Source organism: Perca fluviatilis, chromosome 19, assembly GCF_010015445.1.
Source record: "Perca fluviatilis chromosome 19, GENO_Pfluv_1.0, whole genome shotgun sequence".
In the NCBI taxonomy this organism is placed as follows: Eukaryota; Metazoa; Chordata; class Actinopteri; order Perciformes; family Percidae; genus Perca; species Perca fluviatilis.
Window position 1 is genome coordinate 19,095,964 of NC_053130.1, and position 22,794 is coordinate 19,118,757.

General features: G+C 41.8%; 1 protein-coding gene across 7 annotated transcripts in view; it reads left to right on the forward strand.

Annotated features, from left to right (window-relative positions):
• The window catches only part of LOC120548027 (vinculin-like), a 24,095-nt gene extending 1,551 nt beyond the window's left edge, over positions 1–22,544 (forward strand). Inside the window, exons 2-24 of one of the 7 annotated variants that reach the window (XM_039783945.1) lie at positions 4,579–4,649; positions 5,771–5,921; positions 6,666–6,774; positions 7,462–7,584; positions 8,280–8,440; positions 8,744–8,746; positions 10,138–10,228; positions 10,323–10,470; positions 10,558–10,711; positions 10,960–11,135; positions 11,731–11,921; positions 12,302–12,328; positions 12,675–12,874; positions 13,218–13,346; positions 13,470–13,619; positions 13,725–13,833; positions 14,015–14,317; positions 14,415–14,539; positions 15,425–15,610; positions 16,776–16,952; positions 19,625–19,828; positions 19,920–20,024; positions 20,349–22,544. In XM_039783945.1, coding sequence (XP_039639879.1) covers positions 4,579–4,649; positions 5,771–5,921; positions 6,666–6,774; positions 7,462–7,584; positions 8,280–8,440; positions 8,744–8,746; positions 10,138–10,228; positions 10,323–10,470; positions 10,558–10,711; positions 10,960–11,135; positions 11,731–11,921; positions 12,302–12,328; positions 12,675–12,874; positions 13,218–13,346; positions 13,470–13,619; positions 13,725–13,833; positions 14,015–14,317; positions 14,415–14,539; positions 15,425–15,610; positions 16,776–16,952; positions 19,625–19,828; positions 19,920–20,024; positions 20,349–20,495 — 3,240 coding nt within the window. In that variant the 3' untranslated portion in view covers positions 20,496–22,544. The remainder of the gene's footprint in view (positions 1–4,578; positions 4,650–5,770; positions 5,922–6,665; positions 6,775–7,461; positions 7,585–8,279; positions 8,441–8,743; positions 8,747–10,137; positions 10,229–10,322; positions 10,471–10,557; positions 10,712–10,959; positions 11,136–11,730; positions 11,922–12,301; positions 12,329–12,674; positions 12,875–13,217; positions 13,347–13,469; positions 13,620–13,724; positions 13,834–14,014; positions 14,318–14,414; positions 14,540–15,424; positions 15,611–16,775; positions 16,953–19,624; positions 19,829–19,919; positions 20,025–20,348) is intronic. The other 6 variants (XM_039783950.1, XM_039783947.1, XM_039783948.1 and 3 more) reach the window with 6 other exon arrangements.
• Positions 22,545–22,794: the final 250 nt, after the last annotated feature.

A 22,794-nucleotide genomic window follows, 5' to 3' on the forward strand; every position in this document is an offset into this window, starting at 1 on the left:
GTGTGAAAGGTCACACTTGGTGGAACAGACTTGATCAGGATGCCACAGAAACTGTGATGCAGGTTGTGTGGCCGACTAAGACGCTGTCTATGCTCTGCTTTGTCAAGATTTAAACAGGCTTTGTCTAGTTCTTTGTTGGGCATCTTGGCAGTTGTATTTTGCTCTCCCGTTTTAGTGTTTTTATTGTATTTCGCTGCATATTGCTGAAGCACATCACCATTATGCTGCTCTTCTGGCCATGGCTCCTCTGTACTTGTTTTCACTATTGGACAATAAGACATTTTGAAATAAAGTTTGAAATTGTTATTTTGATATCATACTGGTATGCAGGGGACCATGATTTATGATCTGGAAAGCACTACTGTAAACTGTTGCCTAAATCCAAAAATATACAGTATTGGCTAAATGAATTTTGTGATATTACTCAGCATGTGTAAGAATATGTCTGAAGGATTTTGAAGTAAGACAAAAACATTTGGATTTTGCAAATCCATAGGAAGGTCATTAATACTTTGCAAAGTCAGTGTCCACCTTCACTGACTTCAATGACTGCCACATGGAAACTATGTTATTGGATATTCTGAAGGTTTGTTGAATTGTTCCTTTAAAATAATTTACAGTGAATAAGGCATCTTTAATTGTTCTAGTTGTAATGTCAAAGTTTTGAATAGTTCACACATAAGGCTGCTGCTTCCCTTTGCAAGGAAACAAAAGATAATTTTGATAAATATCTCATTAACTGAGATGAATAAAAAGGGCTATTTCGTTTGAACTCAAACACAATGAAAAATCCTCCTTTTATGCGATACCATCCAGCTGCACCGAGTCTTCAATATCTCATTGCTACCAGGCACTCCTCTCCATCTCTCTCTTTTTCTCAGCTTGTCCTTTTTTGATAGCCATTCATTGACTCGATTCAGTTGATCCATGCAGACAGTGAGCAGAAGGAGGCTAAGAGCAGCCTCTGGCATGTCGCTGGGTCTCAGATGATGGAGATGCCAGGCCATAGAGAGAGATAAGGGCTGAGGACACAGTTGGAAGGTGTCGGACAGAGGAAAATGCTGTTAAGAGGGAGGAATCAAAAGATTAACACTGTCTTTTCCTAGCGTTTACTCTTGTATTTTGTACTCTGCATAACAACACAGCTAAATGTCTACATACGCAGTTGAAGAAGAAATGATGAGTAGTTGTGTAGTCCACTGATAGAGGAGTGAGAGTTAAGAAGTGGGTGACAAGAAGGTGTTGAAAGAGAGCACAAAAGGTCCTTGAAAACAGCTTGTAAAATCAGCACTGGTTGGTTGCTGGGTAGATAAACTGAATTGGATGTAAAAGATACCAAAGCTGAAATACACATACACTTCTGAGCACATGCTCTTTATTTTAGAAAGCTGATTCATTCCTACACTTGCGCAGTTTGAGCTTAGATATAACACAGTATACCGCTACATGCCAGCATCACCACAAGAGTCCCACTGCACACTGATACAATTACACTGTTAACTTCGTCCAGGGTGGGCTGGATGTGGGAGATACTTAAAATCTAGGTCACTGAGACACTTACCCACACATAAGATGGTGTCAGTCTCTGTCAAAGGTTGTGCGTGGGTTGATTGTGTGAGTTTGCTAAAGTTGTGCTGATGACAGAGAGCTGCCTCAGTGGTGTTTAAGAAGTATCTTCTCCTGAAGGAGTCAACATAGATCCTGAGTATGCCTGGGGGAGGGGGAGGAAGGAATAAATAGATTTACCGTTAAGTGAAGTAGCTACTCTCTGGAGAGAGAAAGAGAGAGGAGGGAAGAGCGAGAGGAGGAATGCAAGGTGCGAGATTGTCGACTGAAACTGCTGAACAGCGTGGTGCAGAATGAGGAAAGAAGAAGAGGGATGGAGAGAGGAGGAGGAATAGCCACTTTGAGTCAGACACCGGCACCCTGTTAGGGAGGGAATGTGTCTCTGGCGTCTTCAGACCAGACTCTGCCAAGCCTCATAGTCCACCCTCCCACCTACAACCCCCCCCCCCGACACACACACACACACCAACTGTCCTCAGCCTGCTGTAAATATGAGCCATCTCTTCTTGTTCATTGGCAGACGCAGGATGAATCTTAGTCCCCTCTGCTTCTCAGTCTGCCTTAAATCTACTCCTGGCTTATTTTATATTGCAGAATTATATAATATTTTTATTGTGTTATCAAGCGCTGAAATGATTTATTGAAAAATTGACAGAATGTTGATTACGGTAATTCCATCTTGCTAATCAATAATGTAATTTATGATCAAATAAGTAATTTAAGTCAGAGAATCATCCACCAACTCTGTAGTTCCTCTCAGCTCCACAGTGTTTTAGCATCTTTCAGCTCATTGTGTTGGTTTTACATATGACCCACAATTTTGTTGTTTTTGTTCACTCTCACAACTCTCATTGGCTTTGTTTGCAGCAGTAGTGGGCAGCTGTACACTACCTGCTCAGCACCAAACTGCAGAAAGACAAATTTAGCGACTAGCTGGTGAACATATTCAAGCATTTAGTAGCTGAAGATCCAGATATGTCCCCCTGCAGTTGGTGGAGACCAAAATAGAGCTATAAAGAGAGTGAATATGGGAGTGACGTTAGTCAGATGGGCACAACCACAACTCCAAATGAATGCTAATGTTGCTCCATATCTTCTGTATGTGATAATTGGCAACTGTTTGCTAACATGTTAGCTATAACAACTTTACAAGGCTATAATATTTTTAAATGCGTGTCAAATCTTTATCTTGTTCTGCGCTAGTATGAGGAGAACGGCATGCAACTAACTTTGAACAGCAGTTGTAATTTCATGGACATTGTCCAAGACATTCTCTAATAAAATTATTATTATTCATTACTTGCAGGAGTTGTCTTTTGCCATTATTCTTTGATTGGACTGGACTGTTAGGTTCCATTAATATGACATTATTAGAAAAGAGAGTATGAAAGCTGAACCCACATCAGAGCTGATGCCTGTGGATCTGAGATCAGACCAATTGTATTGTGTCAGCTTTGAGTGACAGCTGTCTGTTTACCGCTGAATTGGTCACACCTTTCGCGCTGTACAACCACACACACATCACACTGTCACTGCGTTCAGCAAACCACGTAAATTCTCATTAATTATGTATTGAATAATCAATGCCAAGCTTTGCTGCTTACAGGAAACTCACACAGGTCTTTGATCTTTCACCTAACGTGACTATCCGAAGGATTTCATCAGTGTGCGCTCTACTTGTAGAGCTGCATTCCTCACAGTTTAGAGTTGGGAAACTCACAGCATTTTTAAATAAGGAAATTCAACAAGATACATTTACTGTAAGCCTTCAGATATAGTGATCATATTTTTGCAGTATTTGTGAACATTCATTTATACACCACTGAATGTGAATCTGTGTTGTTTGAACATGTTATATGATGGCTGCCTCCTGAGTCTCTAGAGCCAGAAAGTGTACTTTACGTAACAGACTTGCAGCAGCAAGAGACTGATGTTATCATCTTACTTTACAGTAATTGCATCTCAAGTGTGTCAGTGTGTGGTTGCATGTGTTTGTGTGTGTTGTAGGATGTGTTTCACAGACATGTCGTTTTTTAGCCAGCTGCATCACAATATGAACATGGGCCTAGGCGGAGAAAAAAATCAATACTCACAGTTACGACTGTCAAGTTCAATTTGTTCATTACAGTAAATGTATAGTCTACACAGACGGATGTTGTGCTAACTGTGTTAAGAGTTTAGGAAAGTTGTTAAAAGTATTGAAAAAATTATCATAGCAATCGGAAAAACTGCAAATACCGTATATCTTCACTAACTAGTCTAAAACAAGACACCTGCTTAGGCTTTCAGCTAAAATTCCAATCAGCAGTTTTTGATAGGCACCAGACAGACTGCTAGACAGCAGTGTGTTAGCATTTGAACAAAGTGCTGTAAATCTACAGTGTTGTGCACGTTGTGGTTAAAGCCATGGGATAGGTGTGTAGAGTTTTGAAAACTGTGTTCAAGCAATGAAAAACAAACTAGAGTTTGGTCCACATGAACTGCTGCTGTGCAGACTGTAGTCAGAGTTTTGCACATGTACCTCCAGTTGTGCCCACTGTCTTTTAGCAATCGAAAACAACTGTAAAAAAAAGAGAGCATATACATTTACCAGGTCCCGACTATCATTTGTGCCTGATTTAATGTGGAAAATGATTACACTCCAAACATTTTCTACGTTGTTGATGTTGTACTGATGACTATAGACCTCCAGTAGAGCAGCATAAACATCTCACGCCTCATGTAGAATAACAGATGTCCGACTCAACCAGAGTCCGAGATGCCTGCTCTCGAACGCACGCATGGTTGAAATAGGTGTGAATTGATACACACCCGTTCACCCTTCCGGCTATTTATAGTGCTTACTTGAATAGTATTTCCTGTCTTGCTAAATAAAATAAATGGTCGATCTGTGTGTGTTTGTGTGTGTGTGTGTGTGTGTGTGTGTGTGTGTGTGTGTGTGTGTGTGTGTGTGTGTGTGTGTGTGTGTGTGTGTGTGTGTGTGTGTTTGTGTGTGTGTTTGGTGTTTTGCAGGTGGGGAAGGAGACTGTTCAAACCACCGAGGACCAGGTAATGAAGAGAGACATGCCTCCTGCATTCATTAAGTAAGTCTGTCTTTAAAGCATTGTGCAAGAAAAAGCTCTTGTTTCTTTGTATAACTCCCTCTGTCCCTCTCTCACACACAGTCACCCACAGAAATACACAGTGACAAATTTATGGAAATGACCCACTTTATCTCACAGAGAACTTGTTGAAAAGAGGATTCCAGACGATTTAATGTCAGGAAACATGGCTGAGCTCCCAGCTGCAACAAAGAGCCACTTCTGAGGCCGAGCCGGGAGACTGTCCGGCTCTCTGCATCCAGATCGCTGAGAGGCTGTTTGTTGTTTTCCAGCTTGCATCCAAAGAGCTGACATGAACTCTGGATGCCAGCTGAGAGCTGCTACTCAGCAATCCTGGGGCATAGACATCTGGCTGTGTTTGCTTGCCTGTATGTGTTGCATTTGTGTGTATGTTTATCCTATTACTGTGCATTTGATATAATTGAATTTTGAATTAATTCTCTTCATGATTTTGTTTTCTGTCATTGTTTGAAGAAAAGGGTCTAGTAGATCCACACACTGCTCTCTCAGGCCCACTTGCACATACACCATAAATCTCACTCACGGGGCTTAGAAAGGGGCGTGTGGGAATGTGTACCAGCCTAAATATAGATGAACCAGCAGCCATTGATACCCTGACCAATGGGGGTCAGAAAGAGGAGGGCCTTGGCTTTATTCAACTGCTCTTAAAATCTATATTTCAGGTTAAACTAATCATTGATCTCTGATAGGCAATTCAAGTTAGAAAATGAAAGTCCTAAACTTTGACCATTATAGCATTGTAAATGAGAAATTGGTAGATATTACTGAATTAAAGCTGACATGATTGCAAAAAAACTAAATCCAAGATTTATTACAGGGCAACGCTTTGTCATTGCTTTTTTCGATGAGACAAACTTTCAAATGCAGAACTAAACAGAAAAATCTCTTCAAATTTGGTGCACTTCCCTATGTGCTCACCTCGTAACCATCTCTTGTTACCAGGAGAGCAGCTTCTTTAAGCAAGTGGCATATGGTTTTCTTTTCTGGACATGAGATCTGATCTTTTTGATTTACAAGGCAATACATTCCTATGATTGGTAAATGTATATGCTGCTCGTCTTAAGCCAGCTGTGTATTTTCAGGGTGGAGAACTCGAGCTCTAAGCTCGTCCAGGCGGCTCAGATGCTAAAGGCAGATCCATACTCAGTTCCTGCGCGAGATTACTTGATCGATGGATCCAGAGGGATACTGTCTGGAACGTCTGACCTGCTCCTCACCTTTGACGAGGCAGAGGTGTGTGTGTGTGTGTGTGTGTGTGTGTGTGTGTGTGTGTGTGTGTGTGTGTGTGTGTGTGTGTGTGTGTGTGTGTGTGTGTGTGTGTGTGTGTGTGTGCGTGTTTGCCTCCTCATATCCATGTATGTGACCTGAGAATCACTCTAACTTCAGAGGTGTGGTATCTTTCAGGGAAATAAAGCTTTATATAGCTGCACAGAGAAAGGAGGAACTCAGCTTTGAGCAAGTCTGTAATTGAGCCTCAAATGCAGCCAGATCTAATCACTGAGATCAAATGACTTCCCTCTGTCATAACTCTGGATGTGTGTTTGTGTGTGAGGATATGTACGAGTCTGCGTGTGTGTGTGTGTGTGTGTGTGTGTGTGTGTGTGTGTGTGTGTGTGTGTGTGTGTGTGTGTGTGTGTGTGTGTGTGTGTGTGTGTGTGTGTGTGTGTGCGTGGGTGCGTGTGTGTGTCTGATAAGTGGAATCACATTGGGCACGGGATAATGCTCACCATGTCTCATCACTAGCCTCATTTTTGAAAGAGCAACTTTTCACAGTCACAAGACGAACATCACAAGACTTTACACACACCAACACACACACACACACACACAAAGAACAGGATAACTTTAACGCTGTCTAAAAACAGCTCATGCACATGTTGAATTTTGTTCTCTTACTGTAATAAAGAAGTTTGTGTATAATCATCATTAGCTGTTGTTTTTTGATCTGCTTGTGATTATGTCTGTGTTATCTAATAGGTGCGTAAGATAATTCGTGTGTGTAAAGGTATCCTAGAGTATCTGACAGTAGCTGAGGTGGTGGAGACCATGGAGGACCTCATCACTTACACCAAGAACCTGGGACCAGGTCAGCAGGAGCTTTCTTTCTTTTCTTTTCGGACAAAACAAACAATTTGAAGGAAAGGAAATTGTCTACAATTTTCAGGCAATTCATAGACCAAATGATACTTATCACAAATGCATGACACTATATTTTGCATTTGTGGCTCTGTTTTACAAAGGCAACCAATAAAACATTAACAGTAAAATGAACCTTTGTGTTAGAGTAATCTAGACACATTTGACATGATGAAAACTAAACTACTGACTGTTAACTCTGACACTAAGATGCTGTGATTAAAGATCTGATAGTTTCACTGGCAGGAGAGCAGCACCATAAACAGGCTATTTATCATCAGAGGTAGAAGGTCAATTGTGTTGTCAGAGCACTGTGGTATAATGAGCTGGAGGAAATCTGATGCCAAGAGTTTCTCACACTTGACTGATGCTGTGATTGTACGAGATCACTTGTTCATGAAGTAATGATCTGTTTGGATGTGTTGGAGCTACTCAGTTAGTGAATATGTTGGAGGATGCCCTCGGCCTCTGATCGTTCGAGCGTAGTGAACACTGTAATGCTAACGCTAACAAACCGAAGGTCAGGAATATTTGCTGCATTCTACCTGCTGGTTGGTTTGATTATGGTGACCTCTAACTTTCACAGAACAATAAATTCTCCCCCAAAAACTCCCCATTTTTTGTTTCTCCCCCTCAGGGATGACCAAAATGTCAAAGATGATTGAGGAGAGGCAGCAGGAGCTGACGCACCAAGAACACAGACAGATGCTAGTCAACTCCATGAACACTGTCAAAGAGCTGCTGCCTGTTCTTATATCAGGTTTGTGTGACTTTGTGTGTTTGTGTGTGTGTGTGTGTGTGTGTGCGTGCGTGCGTTTGGCGCTCATGTGCGTGCGTGCGTGCGTGCGTGCGTGCGTGTGTGTGTGCGCGTGTGTGTGTGCAAATGTCATCGCAGGTCACTGAGCATCCAACAGTTGTTATAGCAACACTGATAATTACAGTCATTAGTTGCTGGGGATGTCAGACTACACACACTTCGCCCACTAGCTGCTCTGCTAGCGTCTCTCATACTGTATACTGCACCAGCAAAGAAGAGATGGACTCGATGTGGATGTAATGTCAAAACTGTTGTGCTTGCAAGATCACAAACCACTTTGCAAACATAAAGTTGCTATAATCAATATTTTCTACTTTTTTGAAAGGGTTCAATGGTAGTGATGAACCTGCAGATAATTATCATCTGACTCTGCAGTCCCCTCAGCTCTATAGAGCATTTTACCATCTTTCAGCTTATTGTTTTTTCGCTGCCTCCAAGTGGCAAAAAATTAAGCTAATACAGTTTTAAAGCCACTAGAATTTAAAGGATTGGAGCAAGTTACATTATTCTGATGGTAGTTTTTGTTTGTTGAATATTTTCTTGTGAAAACTCGTGCAGTGTTTTGGGGTGTGCCACAGCGTCTTTTTTAAACTACACTACTAGTGGGGGATTTTCAATACTCATGTTTCTGTCCTCAGCTATAAAGATTTTTGTCGCAACCAAGAGCAGTCGAGGTGCCGGCGTTGAGGAGGCAGAGAGGAACAGAAGGTTTACCTTTGAAAAGATGAGCGCTGAAATCAACGAGATCATAAGAGTCTTGCAGCTCACCACGTGGGATGAAGACGCCTGGGCCAATAAGGTATGCCCTGCGCTGCATATTTGAACTCAGATTTTCTTCATTTTATAACCTAAACCCCCACAACTACTTTAAAAGATCCCCACATACCTAAATCAGATAATCACTTTTGCTTTGGAGAGCCTGTTTGCACACACATAGCCACACACTCTATTCACACATCGCTCTGTGCTGCAGAGAGCATCTACGAAAAAATTCACTCTTCTTTCTGTCTCCACTTTTTCTTTTTGCTCGGTAGTATAACTCCTGGTTTTTCTTTTTCTTTTCTTTCTTTACCTTCCTCCTCCATTCTTTTCCTCACTGTAGAAGGTAAGCCTGTTTCTCTCCCCCTCTGCAGTTTCCAGCATGCAAGTGTGCCTGTGTGAGAGAGTGAAGGAAATATGTCCTCATGCTTACATATGTATCTGTCATGCTGGTATTTAACAGTTAGTGTGTCATGTGTTTTTAGTCCACTGACTGTTAGCTGACGTGATCTATATTGTCACTATATTGTTATATGTGCATCTGTTTGTCTCTAGATGTCCATTTGAGTCAAATGGCTTGAAACAGATGCCAGTTGTAAGATTGTAACAATAACAGCTTCAGACATTCAATCCATGTTCAATCATGGTATTTTCCTTCTCGTGCTGCTAATGTTTACTGTGTGATGGAGTTGTCAGTAGCACAATAAGATACTGTTTTGGGGCAGAATATACTCTCTTGGAAATGTTTATTTGGGCACATCAGTTAGAGACTGTGCCACAAGATAATTTACTGGTAAAGTCATGATCTGTTTCATCAGTCTAACCTGTAACCGTGCATGTTTCTCTGCACACAGCTACCTCCGACAATGATCTGTCTGTTTTTGTTTTTTTGTGTGTGTTTGCTGCTGACATACCGCATACTGAGCTGTATATGAGTTGTGATAAGCACTTACTGTCAGTTAGTGGGGGAACCACAGGCACACTATGACTGTCCTCCACTCAGGTCATGAATTATAGAAATAAGCTGGTTGGTGTCCAGACACATCTATAATAGATGGGTTGTATTGAACGCTTCCACTTAACGGTTCATTCTCCTCTGAGCTGGAAAAATGCTTTTTAGCCTCTCCACCTGTTATGAAGCAAAGAGTTCCCCTTTAATGTTTAATTTCTATCTTTTTCATAAGTAATTATTATTTTTATTAATTTTTATCAGTTGATCTCTATACATAATTTCTGAAAATGCAACATAATGACTTTTGTTGTTACAAATGAAGGTTAAAAAATCATGTATTACTAAGTTTGTATATTACAGATAATAAATAACATTAATAAAAGTAACTTTTGGGGTCGCCAGGTTAAGAGACTACAGTTAAGTACATGCTATTTGCTATGACGCTTCTAATGCAGTAACTGTTTATTATTGACATAAATGTGATGATAAATGTCTGTAATTCATCAATAATAAAACCATTTTTGGGATCCTTTACTTTAAAGTAAAAAGCTGATTGGATATTTTGTATTTTTCTTATTGTAGACAAATCCCACAAAATGATCAAAACTAACAATGAATTGTTCCTATTAACAAGTATTACTGTTGCCAAAGCCTGATAAAGTATAAACATTGAAGCTGAACCTCAGCACTGTAATTTATGTTGAGTCAATCCCATCACTTTATTGTATACCCACTGCTGTTTTGACAGAGCTATATCACAATGCTGCCTTTTCTCTTACCCTCAGGATATGGAGGCTTTGAAGAGATCTCTGGCTTTGATCGAGTCAAAGATGGCACAAGCTAAAAGCTGGCTTAAAGACCCCCATGGACAACCAGGTAACTGGATTTTTCATGATTTCTGCTAAAACACTCAATCAGCTTTTTAGATGTTTTTCCACAATGTGATCCTGTGGTGTGTCGTCGTCCCCAGGAGACCCTGGTGAGGTCGCCCTGCGTGTGATACTGGATGAAGCTGGTAAGGTGGGAGAGCTGTGTGCTGGGAAGGAGAGGAAAGACATATTGGCAACCACTAAGGCTCTGGGACAAATGACTGACCAGATTGCAGATCTACGAGCCAGGTAGTGTGGTGGTAGAGATATGTGAGTTAATGTTTGTATGTATTTTGTAGTCTTGTGTTAGCTGTGTGTGTTTTTCTTTCATGACAGAGGCCAGGGCCCGACCCCAGGGTGTGTGCAGCGTGCAGGACAGTGCTCGCAGGGCTTAGACTTGTTATTTGGCAAAGTGGACAGTGCTGCTCGCAGATTGGAGGCTCTAATCAATGCCAAACAGGCCATTGCCAGGAGGCTGGACGCTGCACAGGTCAGATAAAACAACAACACAGTTATCCATGACAATCCTCTCCCCAGTGAATGATACCTACTCCTCTATTTATACAATTTCTGTTTCTTTTCTTCAACAACAATTTAAGTCATAAGCTAATGTGAATAAGAGCAGTCGTTAAATGCTTAAAATAAACAATATTTAATTAACTTTTCCCATCCTTGAAGACACAGGTTTATGTTTCTTATTCATTAGATGAGAATTAAGCCATATATGTGCATTTTTAGGCCTGGCTGGCTGATCCTAACGGCGGTCCTGAGGGAGAGGAGAACATCAGAGCACTGCTAGCAGAGGCCAAGCGCATCGCCGATCTATGTGAAGACCCCAAAGAGAGGGATGACATCCTGCGCTCCATCAGTGAGATCGCAGGCCTCACCGCCAGACTTGTGGAGCTACGTAAACAGTATGCTTTCCTTCTTTGGACACATGCACAACCGATCATGTTTCATGACTTTAAGTAATTCTTAGACGCTCTCTTTCTAGGCTAAAACTGCAACCTCATGCCACTGTTCCTACAATAAGGTTTCTCTTTAAATATGTTGTGAAAGAGATGGGGCTATGGTATTTATGTGGAGGGTCAGTAACAGTTTAATGATCAAAACTTAACTCAAGAACCTAAAAGAAAATACCACTCATTTCAAGGTTCCTGCCACTGAATTTCATATTTGAAATACATTTCAGATGCAGTCTGATTGCCAGTTTGTTTGTCATATTTTATTCTTCTGGCCTTAGATGTGTCAAATAGTAATTAAACTCACAATATATTTCCTTGAACTGTTATGTCTTTATTTCAGGCTACACAAGACAAAAAGTAATGTTGACAAAAACAGATGAAAAAGTGGCATCAGACTTTGACAGTATTTTCCTTTAAGGTGGTGTCTAACAGGGTTATGGTAAGACATTTGAAGCCCATATTTAATGGTGAATTTCTACACTTCATAGCTTTTACACCTTTTTGTTTCCCCCTCAAATCATCTCTCTATCTGTTATTGTCTCAGGGGTAAAGGTGACAGCCCGGAGGCCCGTGCATTGGCTAAGCAGATTGGGGCGGCACTGCTGACTCTGCAGTCCAAAACCAACCGTGCCGTGGCCAACATGAGACCTGCCAAACCTGCCGTCACCTTGGAGGGCAAGATGGAGCAGGCCCTCCGCTGGGCGAGCAACCCCGGAGTAGACGACAGAGGAGTAGGTGAGCGGGGTTGGATGACAAGCTCTCGGGATCTATATATGATGTAGTAGTTCTAAAATAAACGCTCTGACCTTTCATACCTTTTGTCAGTCTGTGTGGATGTGTCAAGAAAGTAGTTATGGGCTCCTGAAAGATGTGAGGTGTTTGTGGTCCATGAGGGGGACGCAAAGTGTGTCATTTTCAACATTTCTGAATATGGTACATATACGTATAGTGTGACTGATGCCAATGCCCACAGTGAATCACTGAATGAATGAATAATTTAACCTGGTCATTTAGGAAGCATTGTTTTTTAATGCTTTGTTTGATGCCTGTAGCTGTATCCATGTTTGGTCATTTGATTGTTTTCTATTTCCTCCCATGCTTCCCTATGGGGGCAGAGTGTGAGATACTACAGTGGAACACAGGTACCTGCCCACTATACGTTTTCTTAGAGGATATGACCAAACACCACAGATATTAATCCCATAATGACTTCTTAAAAAAGGTTATGACCTCTTTTCTAATTTACAAGATAAGATATATAAGCCACAGCCATTTCTCACCCCTTGCATTCCTAGTACTTATTAGATCACGTAAGCAACAAATACAAAAACACTGTGCTGCAATTTAGAGAAGCTTCATGTCTAAATAAGGTCTTGTAATTGTTCCGTTGTTAATTGTTGTTGTTGTATCTGGGTTTTTATTTTTATAGGAAATATTGTGTATCCATATGTGATGTGAAAATGACTTGTGCCCTATGTGTCTCCCCAGGTCAGGCAGCAATAAGAGGAATGGTTGGAGAAGGGAGGAGACTGGCAGGAGGCCTGTTGGGCCCGTATCGGCAGGATATGGTTGGGCGCTGTGACCGAACAGAGACCCTTATGACATCTTTGGCGGATATGGCCGGCAGGGGCGATGCTGAGGCTCCTCATGCACGAGCTACAGCCGCACAACTGCAGGACAGCCTCAAGGTAGCTCAACAGTCTCACAAACACACACATTCATTTATGAATTAATCACTCCACTGTCATTACAAACCTACTCTGTGCAGGCACACATTGTTCAAACGCACAGAGGTTATTTTAAGTGATAGTGCAGAGTCCAAATATACCAAATATGTCAGGCTAAATTTTGGGGAAATGTAAATATAATGATGCACAAGACATCTAAAATATTTCCATTTGATCAAATGGTGCATCCATAAAAAAAAACATGGAGTCCTGTATGTATGATGCATGGGTGATCATTATAATTCAAAGTATTGGTGCAGAGCTCCACCTAGTGGACTCATATAACACTCTCTGCTTCTACTAGGACCTGAGGCAGCACATGCAGGAGGTGATGACCCAGGAAGTATCTGATGTTTTCAGTGACACCACCACCCCTATCAAACTGCTGGCTGTGGCTGCAACTGCTCCCCCCGATGCCCCCAACAGAGAGGAGGTCAGTAACGTACAACAATCTGTGCTGCTCCATCCAGTTGTTATGTGTGTAAAAAATGGAAACCGAATGAAAGCGGATGATTATGTCTGTAGTCTTTATAACCACCATTAATATTTGTTGTAGGTTTTTGAAGAGCGTGCAGGGAACTTTGAGGCCCACGCAGGTCGGCTGGGGGCTACTGCAGAGAAAGCTGCTGCTGTGGGAACAGGCAATAAGAGTACAGTAGAGGGGATACATGCTGCTGTGAAACATGCCAGGGAGCTCACACCACAGGTGCTAATGTTTGTTTAGGTGTCCCTGATTTGGTTAAAACATCTGGTTAAAACATGTAGCTGTCAGAGTCTGTCTAAACAGTCTGGCATGTTTGTTGATGTCCAGGTGACCTCTGCTGCAAGGATCTTGTTGAAGAATCCAGGAAACAAAGCAGCATACGAGCACTTTGACACCATGAAGAACCAGTGGATTGACAATGTTGAGAGACTTACTGGTGAGAAGTTTCTTTCTAGTTGCAGATCAAGTTCTTGTTGATTTCAACACATACATTCCAAATGACATTAACATTGTGTGTGTGTGTGTGTGTGTGTGTGTGTGTGTGTGTGTGTGTGTGTGTGTGTGTGTGTGTGTGTGTGTGTGTGTGTGTGTGTGTGTGTGTGCTTGTGTGGCCTCAGGTCTGGTGGACGAGGCCATCGACACCAAATCTCTGTTAGATGCTTCTGAGGAGGCTATAAAAAAAGACATTGACAAGTGCCGAGTTGCCATGGCGAATGTTCAGCCCCAAATGCTTGTTGCCGGGGCAACAAGCATAGCAAGACGAGCTAATCGGGTTCTGTTGGTGGCTAAGAGGGAGGTGGAGAACTCTGAAGATCCACGGTTCAGAGACACAGTGAAACACGCGTCAGACATCCTCTCCCACACCATCTCACCCATGGTGATGGATGCTAAAGCTGTGGCTGGGAACATACAAGATAAAGGTACAGGAATACACTATGCAAACACATGTTCAAGATACTGTATGACAGGTTTATTCACTTCATTGTCTCTCTTTATGCTCCACCTTCTCCTCCACAGCTCTGCAAAAGGCCTATTTGGATTCGTGTCTGAGGATTCTGGCTGCAGTTGGAAAAGTTAGAGAAGCCTTCCAACCTCAGGAGCCTGACTTCCCTCCTCCACCACCTGACCTGGACCAACTCCATGTACGCACATTCAAACACATAATTCATATTATCCACAGTAAACCTTCCTACCACCACTTACTAAAAATGAATGCATTAATACAGATGGGGAAAGTAATTGTTTATCAGCTTTGGTAGCAGTGACCTTGATCGGCCAACCGCTCCAGTGGAGCTGCTCAGTGTCCAACAGCAGAAAACTGGTTAGAGTGGGCCCTCAGGTGTAATTGTAAATGTGAAGGTGCGTGTTGCAAAGTGCATACTCACTTAAATTCCTGTGGAAGATTAAATGAAAGGTTAAGACTGAATAAAGTGTAAACAAATACCTCATCCCCAGGCCTGTTTTACCTAGTAACAAACACTCTTTAAAGGCCCTGAATACATCTCAATCAGCTTTTTACTGTGATTAATTGGGTCTCACATAAATGCCATATTTTCTGCTAAAAATATCTAAAAGTCTAAAAATATTTACATTTAAGCAATCAGAAGTATTGCAAAAAAAACAATATTGGGACAAACAGTATAGCCTAGTAGATTATAACAAAACCAAAATGGTTAACAACTACTAGAAATCGTTTCTTGCTGACTTCCAGTGCTTTAACTCCTCACCCTGCTGCAGTGATGCATGGCTGTACTCCATGACCTCCTCATGACATCACTGTTGCGTGTTTTTACAAGTGCAACAGAGCACATTTGCATGTTGGTCAGAGGTGAAACAGGCCTAAAACTTTCAACCAGAGAGAGCAGCAAACTCTGCTTTTATTCTTTAAAGCCCCAGTGTGTCAAGAGTGTTGATGTTTAATGTCTTTATTGATACAACCACTGGATGGTGCAAAAGTCACATCCACCTTTGTTCCTGAGCTACATATGTATCGCTAAGATATGTGTGTCTATATGTGTCTTTTCCAGGTTAGTGATGAGCAGGCACCACCCAAGCCCCCCCTGCCAGAGGGCGAGGTGCCCCCGCCTCGGCCCCCTCCTCCAGAGGAGAAGGATGAGGAGTTCCCAGAGCAGAAGGTCGGAGAGGTGCTCAGCGAACCCATGATGGTGGCAGCCAGGCAGCTGCACGATGAGGCACGCAAATGGTCAAGCAAGGTCAGTTCACACAAACACAGAAATTTACAGTTTGCATATCCACCCCATCAAATGCGTTTAATTTCAAAATCAGTAGCATACATACATTTCTATGCTATCGAATGATATCCTTATGTCATGTTAATATACATGACTTCAGGGATTTTACTTTTTCAATCTGTTGGCTATAATGCACTTGTCCGATGATAAAGTGCCTTCTCATTCTGTGAATATCCTGAAATCATGTTTTTCCTGAAATCACGTTGATGATGGAATTTGGAGATCAGTGGCTCAAATCCAATTTCAGAGGGAAAACTGGAAACTGTCATCTGTTCAAGGTGTTGGCATTTAAGGTTGTTAATGGCTTACACACACACACTTACATGCACAAAGTAAATATAACAAAAATAGTCATTTGTGGAGGGTCAATCCTTCCTCGAGAGACCAAGCCCACTATATATTTGCAGTAGACTTTGTATTCGTTGCACTCTTATCCATATTGGGGTCTATGTTCTATATTTGTGTCCAATTGTTTTTGTGTAGAGAAACTGTGTAAATAACCCTTTTATTATCTTTGTGAAGCTCGTAACCGTTTTCCCCTCTATAGCTTTCTTGACATCAGCATCTGTTTAATGAAATGCATCAGAGGTGTCTTTGGAAACCAGGCACAAAATATTTCTTATCTTTTATGGCATTGCGCCACACTCAGTTTCCCAGCACACTGCTAGACTCCTAAATACACTAGAAGGATGCCAACCACTGGATTTGGCTACAGTTGTATGATTTTGCAAATGCTTTACAAACTGTCAACTCAGCCACTGCCTTAGAGTAAGGCATGTCATCCACCTGCTACCTGCCCAAACCAGCTCCGCTTTCCTTTTTTTTCCTATCTTTGCTTGTGCGTGCAGTTTCACCTCCCCTCTCCCTGCTTCTTCACAGTGCTTGTATTCGCTCCTCTTCCCTCCTGTACATCTCCTGTCCTCTGTTCTTCCATCCAGTGCCTCTCATACTGTACTAAATGCTTCCTTTTCCCATGCTTCCTTCCCTCCTGCCATCCCTGGCTTCCTCCTTCCTCTTCTTCTCCACATTTTCCCATCTCCTCCTCCTCCCTCCTTCTTTGCCTCCCTCCCTTTTCCTTCCCATCCCAATTGATCCACCAACCACCACCAACAATACCCCTGCCCAGCCTGAGGATGAGGAGGCAGTAGAGGAGAGAGAGGTAGATGATGAAGATGAGTTTACTGATGGTGAGGATGACTATGAGCCAGAACTGCTGATGATGCCCTCCAACCAGCCTGTCAATCAACCCATTCTGGCAGCTGCCCAGTCTCTCCACCAGGAGGCGCGCAAGTGGTCCAGCAAGGTCTGCGCACGCACATGCACATTGAGTGCACACACAACCAGATGTGGGTCAGTTTGGTATTTGTAAATGGCTCCCAGTGTTTTGAGCTGCTGAGTGGCTCATGCAGCTGTTTGACCCCACAGGCACAGACATCCACACATGCAAACAGATATATGCACCACACAAGGAAAGCCCTGCAGGACAAATGAACACCCTTTGGAGTACTAGCCATGGTACTAGCTGACAGTCACTATGGCTGTGCAAACGATGAGCTCTGCATCTGCCACTACCATGGAAACTTCCAACCAGCTGCGGCTGTTGTTGCAACACACTCAGGCATGGTTGACACACGGTTCTGCCGACGCCACGCTAAGATTGTACTATTAATCAGTCAATCAGTAAATCAATTTTATCACCTTTTATTTGTCACATGAAATCATATAAGGTACAATTCCAGTGAAATGTGATCCCTTATGTGTATGTAATCTTTCCTTTAGGCAGGGTAGAGCGCCGCCTATTGTATGTTCAGCTGAACGAACCACTCTTTTCAGGGCCTTGCGGTCCTGTTTGGTTCTATTTCCGTACCAGACAGTGATGTTCCCTGTCAGGATGCTCTCAATGTTGCAGGAGTAGAAATTCCTCAGTATTTGAGTAGATACCTGGAATTTCCTCAGGCGTCTGAGGTGAAACCTTCTCTGCCTTGCCTTTCTCATCAATGAATCAGTATGTACTGCCCTCGGTGATGTGAACACCAAGGTACCTAAAGCTTTCCTACTTCTCCACGAGGACCTGTTGATATTAGGGGAGGCTTAGTTCCTTTCCTGATTCTTTCCAAAGTCATATGATCTCTTTAGTCTAGCTAACATTCATGAGTAGGTTGTTATCCTGACACTAGCGGGTCCAGGGTTCGAACTACGGGGGAGCTAGGGAGAGCTCGGGTCCCCTTAATAAGACATGGGCTCCCCTGAAAACGTGATTTCACAAATCACGTTTTCTCATCCTGTCCCCTCCCTCTCCCTTCCGCGCACTAACCCCCCCAACCCCCAATCCTTTTTGTCAGTTATTGGCTGGAACACTGTTTGTTATGGTTCGTGGTGCAGGTTGGCGCAGTTTGTTTTTGTTGCCGTTTGTGGAGCCTGGGCTGTCTACAGAGACTGCGTTTTTTTACAGTGTGTTCAGGGGACAGGCAGCTAGCGGACAGTGAGGAGATGTTTGCTGTATGTGACAAAAATGTTGTAGCATAAAAAACGCGGGACATCGCTTAGAGCACCTTTAACTCAAATATAAATGTTGGAGGCCATTAATCGTGCACAAAGTCCTTGAAATCCATTCTACAGTTAGCATCATATAGCCATGGCAAAAAGAAAACAAGGCAGTTTAATTGATTTTGGTTTTACTAAGAAATTGTGTAGCGATGATGTTAATAGCACGACCGATTCACCTGCTGCAAGCCCTGTTAGCACACCTCCCGCCGGGGTGACAACGTAAGAAGAGGCTGCAGAAGTAATTTCCACTCTGGCTGAAGATGGTGGTGGTAACAGCTCGTCAGAGGTCGGTCACGATCCTAACCCCTCAAACTCCTCTCCCATTAAATTGGAACAGCCAGCAGTGGAGAGACTGGAAGAGCCCATATACATGGCTGTATGTTAACCCTTGTGTCATCTTTAACCCTTGAGAGAGATTATCTATTGATTGATGGAATAGTTGACAGTATAACGCCTTTGCATCTTTAGCAAAGTCACACTTGGCCATTGGCTGCATCCTTTGGTTTTACTCAGAATAGATGCAAGTAAGTCTGCATGTTTTTCACTTCACCTTTTCACATTTTAATAGCAACGTTCTTGTTTATTTTCAGGCTGGAGGCAATTCCAGGTGCAACTCCCAATACACTTTTGTTTGCAGAGTAAAGTTGAAGCTCAAACAGAACATGTTAGAGGCTGTTTCCCCTGCAGGGAGATCACAAACTAAAACCTAAGTGTTGCTCCTCCAAAAGGCCTCAGGAAATACTGTAACTAAAGTCTGCACACACTGTGGACACACAGCACTTTGTTCAAATGCTAACACGCTGCTGGCAAAACGGTTAAGGATGGAAGCTTGGTGTGCATCGCTTAGGCCTAATTGAACGGAGGAATTATGGTATAGGAAACCAATAAGCAATTTGATAATAATATATTTTAAATGTTCCATTCGACATGCCTGCTTGCCAGATATGATCACTAGCTTGTGCTTCTTAGCCTCAGGGTGCGTGATCGCTCCAACAATGTGAACATTACCTCATGGGTACTAACCTCACGTTGACTGTGATGTTAAGGGAGACGGTGAGGACCTCAACACTGTTTCTCTCCAAAACTACGCTTATAAATTTGAGAATTATGTTAATCTGGGGTTGAAGAATATGTGCTAACTTGCACTGACACGGCATGCAGCTTTTCCGCTTGTAAATGTAGTGCCTGTTTTGCTTTTGTCATTAAACTCATTCATACAAAGCACCAGCATTCATTTATTTTTTGATAACACAATTTTCAGTATCCTACGATCCTATGATTATTATCAGAAAAATGTGTGGAAACATGACTCATACAAGATGTTTCTATTGCATTCTCATCATCTCTTATCCAAAGCCATGCTCCTCTCCAGTATCTTGCTCACAGCTCTTACTGCTTCCTCCTCTACCCCCTCTCCGCTCTTCACAGGGTAACGACATCATAGCAGCAGCCAAGCGGATGGCTCTGCTAATGGCAGAAATGTCTCGGCTGGTGCGTGGTGGAAGCGGGAACAAGCGAGCACTTATTCAGTGTGCTAAGGACATCGCCAAGGCCTCAGATGAGGTGACGAGACTGGCTAAAGAAGTGGCCAAGCAGTGCACTGACAGACGAATCAGAACTAACCTGCTGCAGGTAAGGACATACTCATACAGACACATGCTGAAAAGCCCTTGTCCTTCTGTCTTGTACAGAAAATAAATTACATGTTTTTCTCCTACCAAAGGTGTGTGAACGAATCCCTACCATCAGTACTCAGCTGAAGATCCTCTCCACTGTCAAAGCCACCATGCTGGGACGAACAAACATTAGTGAAGAGGAGTCAGAGCAGGTAAACTCCCGAAATTGCAAATGATACCGAGTACCACTTCAATAACAGTGCTCTCTTTCTCCCCAAAATTTAAATAGTGATAGATGAATGTAACTGATGTAACACTGAATTTTATAACGAGCCCATGTCAATCAGAGACTGGCCCGGCAGATCAGTGCATGCCTAAAAGCTAATTCTTTTGTAAAAGTACAAAATGGAAGTACTAGTACAGTACAAGTACCTGAGTACAGTACTTGCGTTAATGTCTTCTCTCTGATAACTTGTCTTAATTTTGTCCCATCGCTGGTGTTATTTATTTTTTTATCCAAATGTTTCCCTGACCAGGCCACAGATATGTTGGTCCATAACGCCCAGAATCTGATGCAGTCAGTGAAGGAGACCGTCAGAGAAGCAGAAGCAGCTTCCATCAAGATCCGCACTGATGCAGGATGCACCCTTCGCTGGGTGCGCAAAACCCCCTGGTACCAATAAACAAACCTGGTCACTGAAAAAGTAACACTTTTAACTTGGCAACGATAGCACACACCTCCAGTCATGTATGGATTACTGAATGGGCCTACTGGCTACAAAGACACGCACAAAATAACTACAAAAAGGGGCAAAACAACAACAAAAAGACACAAAATGACCACGAAGAGACACAAAACAACTACGAAGAGACACAAAATGACCCCAAAGAGACACTAAACAAGCACAAAGAGACATTAAAATGACACAAAACTACAAAGAGATGTGTAACCACTTCAAAAAGACACGTCTGTGCCCAGGAACCCATTGTCTCGTAATCTGTCCATGCCTTGAGTAAAAGTAGCAATGTGCATACTCATCATGAGTAAACGTGCACTTCTTGAATAAGGAAACTGATGGCAATGTGGTGCTTACCAGTAACCATTAGATTTGGTACCAAGCAGGTTTCATTTATTGGAGTGAGTTCAGCTTTGCTATCCAGTTCTCTTTATCTGTAACTTTGGAATCACGTAGGCTAATCCGAGACAGTTTATAATATATATTTTTGGTATGTTGTGTTACAAGAGTTTATCCAAATCCCAGGTATATATTTTTTGCATGACATTTTTTTCTATTTTCTAAAGGCAAATTATGACATTAAGATACTTATCTCCTAGAGGGTTTACTCTTGTTCATTTTTTTTTCAGTGAGTTTCTTATTGTCAATTGTATATACAGTAATTATTTAATGGACAACACTCAGCTGTGAGCTTTTTACACTGAGTTAGACACTAAAGTGTAAAGTCTTGTGTGAGCTGATGAGCTCTCCTCATGTTTACTTTTAGTAATAACACTGTTCTTAACTGAAGATCTATGAATTCAAAGGTGATACAACATCACTGCTGTCCGGTGATGTTCATACTTGAAGAACTAAAAAGGTCTTCTGAATTAAAAGTGTTATAATTTATAGGCAAATTATACAGTTTCAAAAGTGATTGTATAATTTTTTTAAATGTATGGCTGTCAATATATATTACCTTAATTGCAGGAAGGTTGATACTTAATAGATAAGAGACTTTCACATGACAGTTGCAGTATGACAATAAGGTAAGGCGAGATGAGATGTTTTGTTATGGCTGTTTTGAGTTCTTTGTTTTAACTATATTCAACTTTAAGTTCAGTGAACAATGCCAAAGGATTTGTTTTAAAGTATTGTAAGCCTCATCTTAACACTTAAAATCCAGGTTATAACAAACGAGACAGACCATTTCTTTAGAGATGCTGAGGTACTTTTTGAGGTCTGTTATTTTTTTAGCAAAAAAGAGAGAATGTTTTCTCTTTTTTAACTAATTGTAGTGCTTTGTTTCTGCACTCTGTAACAGTTGAACTGTTTTGATGTTTTATTCAAAGTGTATCAAAACCAATGATTTTAGACAGCCATTCAACTTCCTTCTTTTAGACTTTTCTCCATGTGTGAGCTAAGTAGTCCCACTCTGAATGTTCTGAAGCATCATCTTGACACAGATTTTCTAGAAGACCCAGGTGGTTTGAGAACAAAAACAAACCTTTTATGTGATATATCAGGCATTAATGCCAGTAGGTATTAGTATGGGTGTAGCTGTTTTTGTCTGGAATAATTACACAGCAGTTCAACAACAAATGATTGGTAACTCAATATTAAATGCAATCAGATCAATGAATACATATTTTCATTCCCTAAACAGTATTTCATCAAGTTTTATTACACGTTTATGGTTGGGCAAATGTAACTATTAAATAGAGAATCTGTATGTGTGTGTGTGTGTGTGTGTGTGTATATGCGTGAAGCCTCCACTTAATCAGTATTAGTGAGCCGTCCCCATGGTGGTTAGGGACAGAGCTCTAAATGTTAATCGCATTTTCATCTTTTTTTGGGCCTACCAAGCATGTAGCAGTCACTGACCCCTCACTGAGAGCGACAGGGTGTACTTGTTTGTGTACTTGTGTTCATTCACACCCTGAATGTATTCCGATAGCTTCTTGCCCTGCCAACACATCAGCTGTGCCTTGTTAGAATAAAAGACTATAATAATGATGACTGGAGTCCGCCTTTTAATTCCCTTTCATAAGTCACATGTACCACAACATAAAATCAGTGAGTGTTGTGGGGAAGTAAGACTTAACTATCTGAGTCGAGTCCGAGTCCAGGACTCGAGTACTCCATCACTGCCATATGCTAACATGCTCAATATGACAATGCTAGCATGCTGAAGTTGAGGTTTACTATGGTTGCAGCATGTGTATCAACTTAGTTTAGTGTGTTAGCATGCTAGCATTTGCTAATT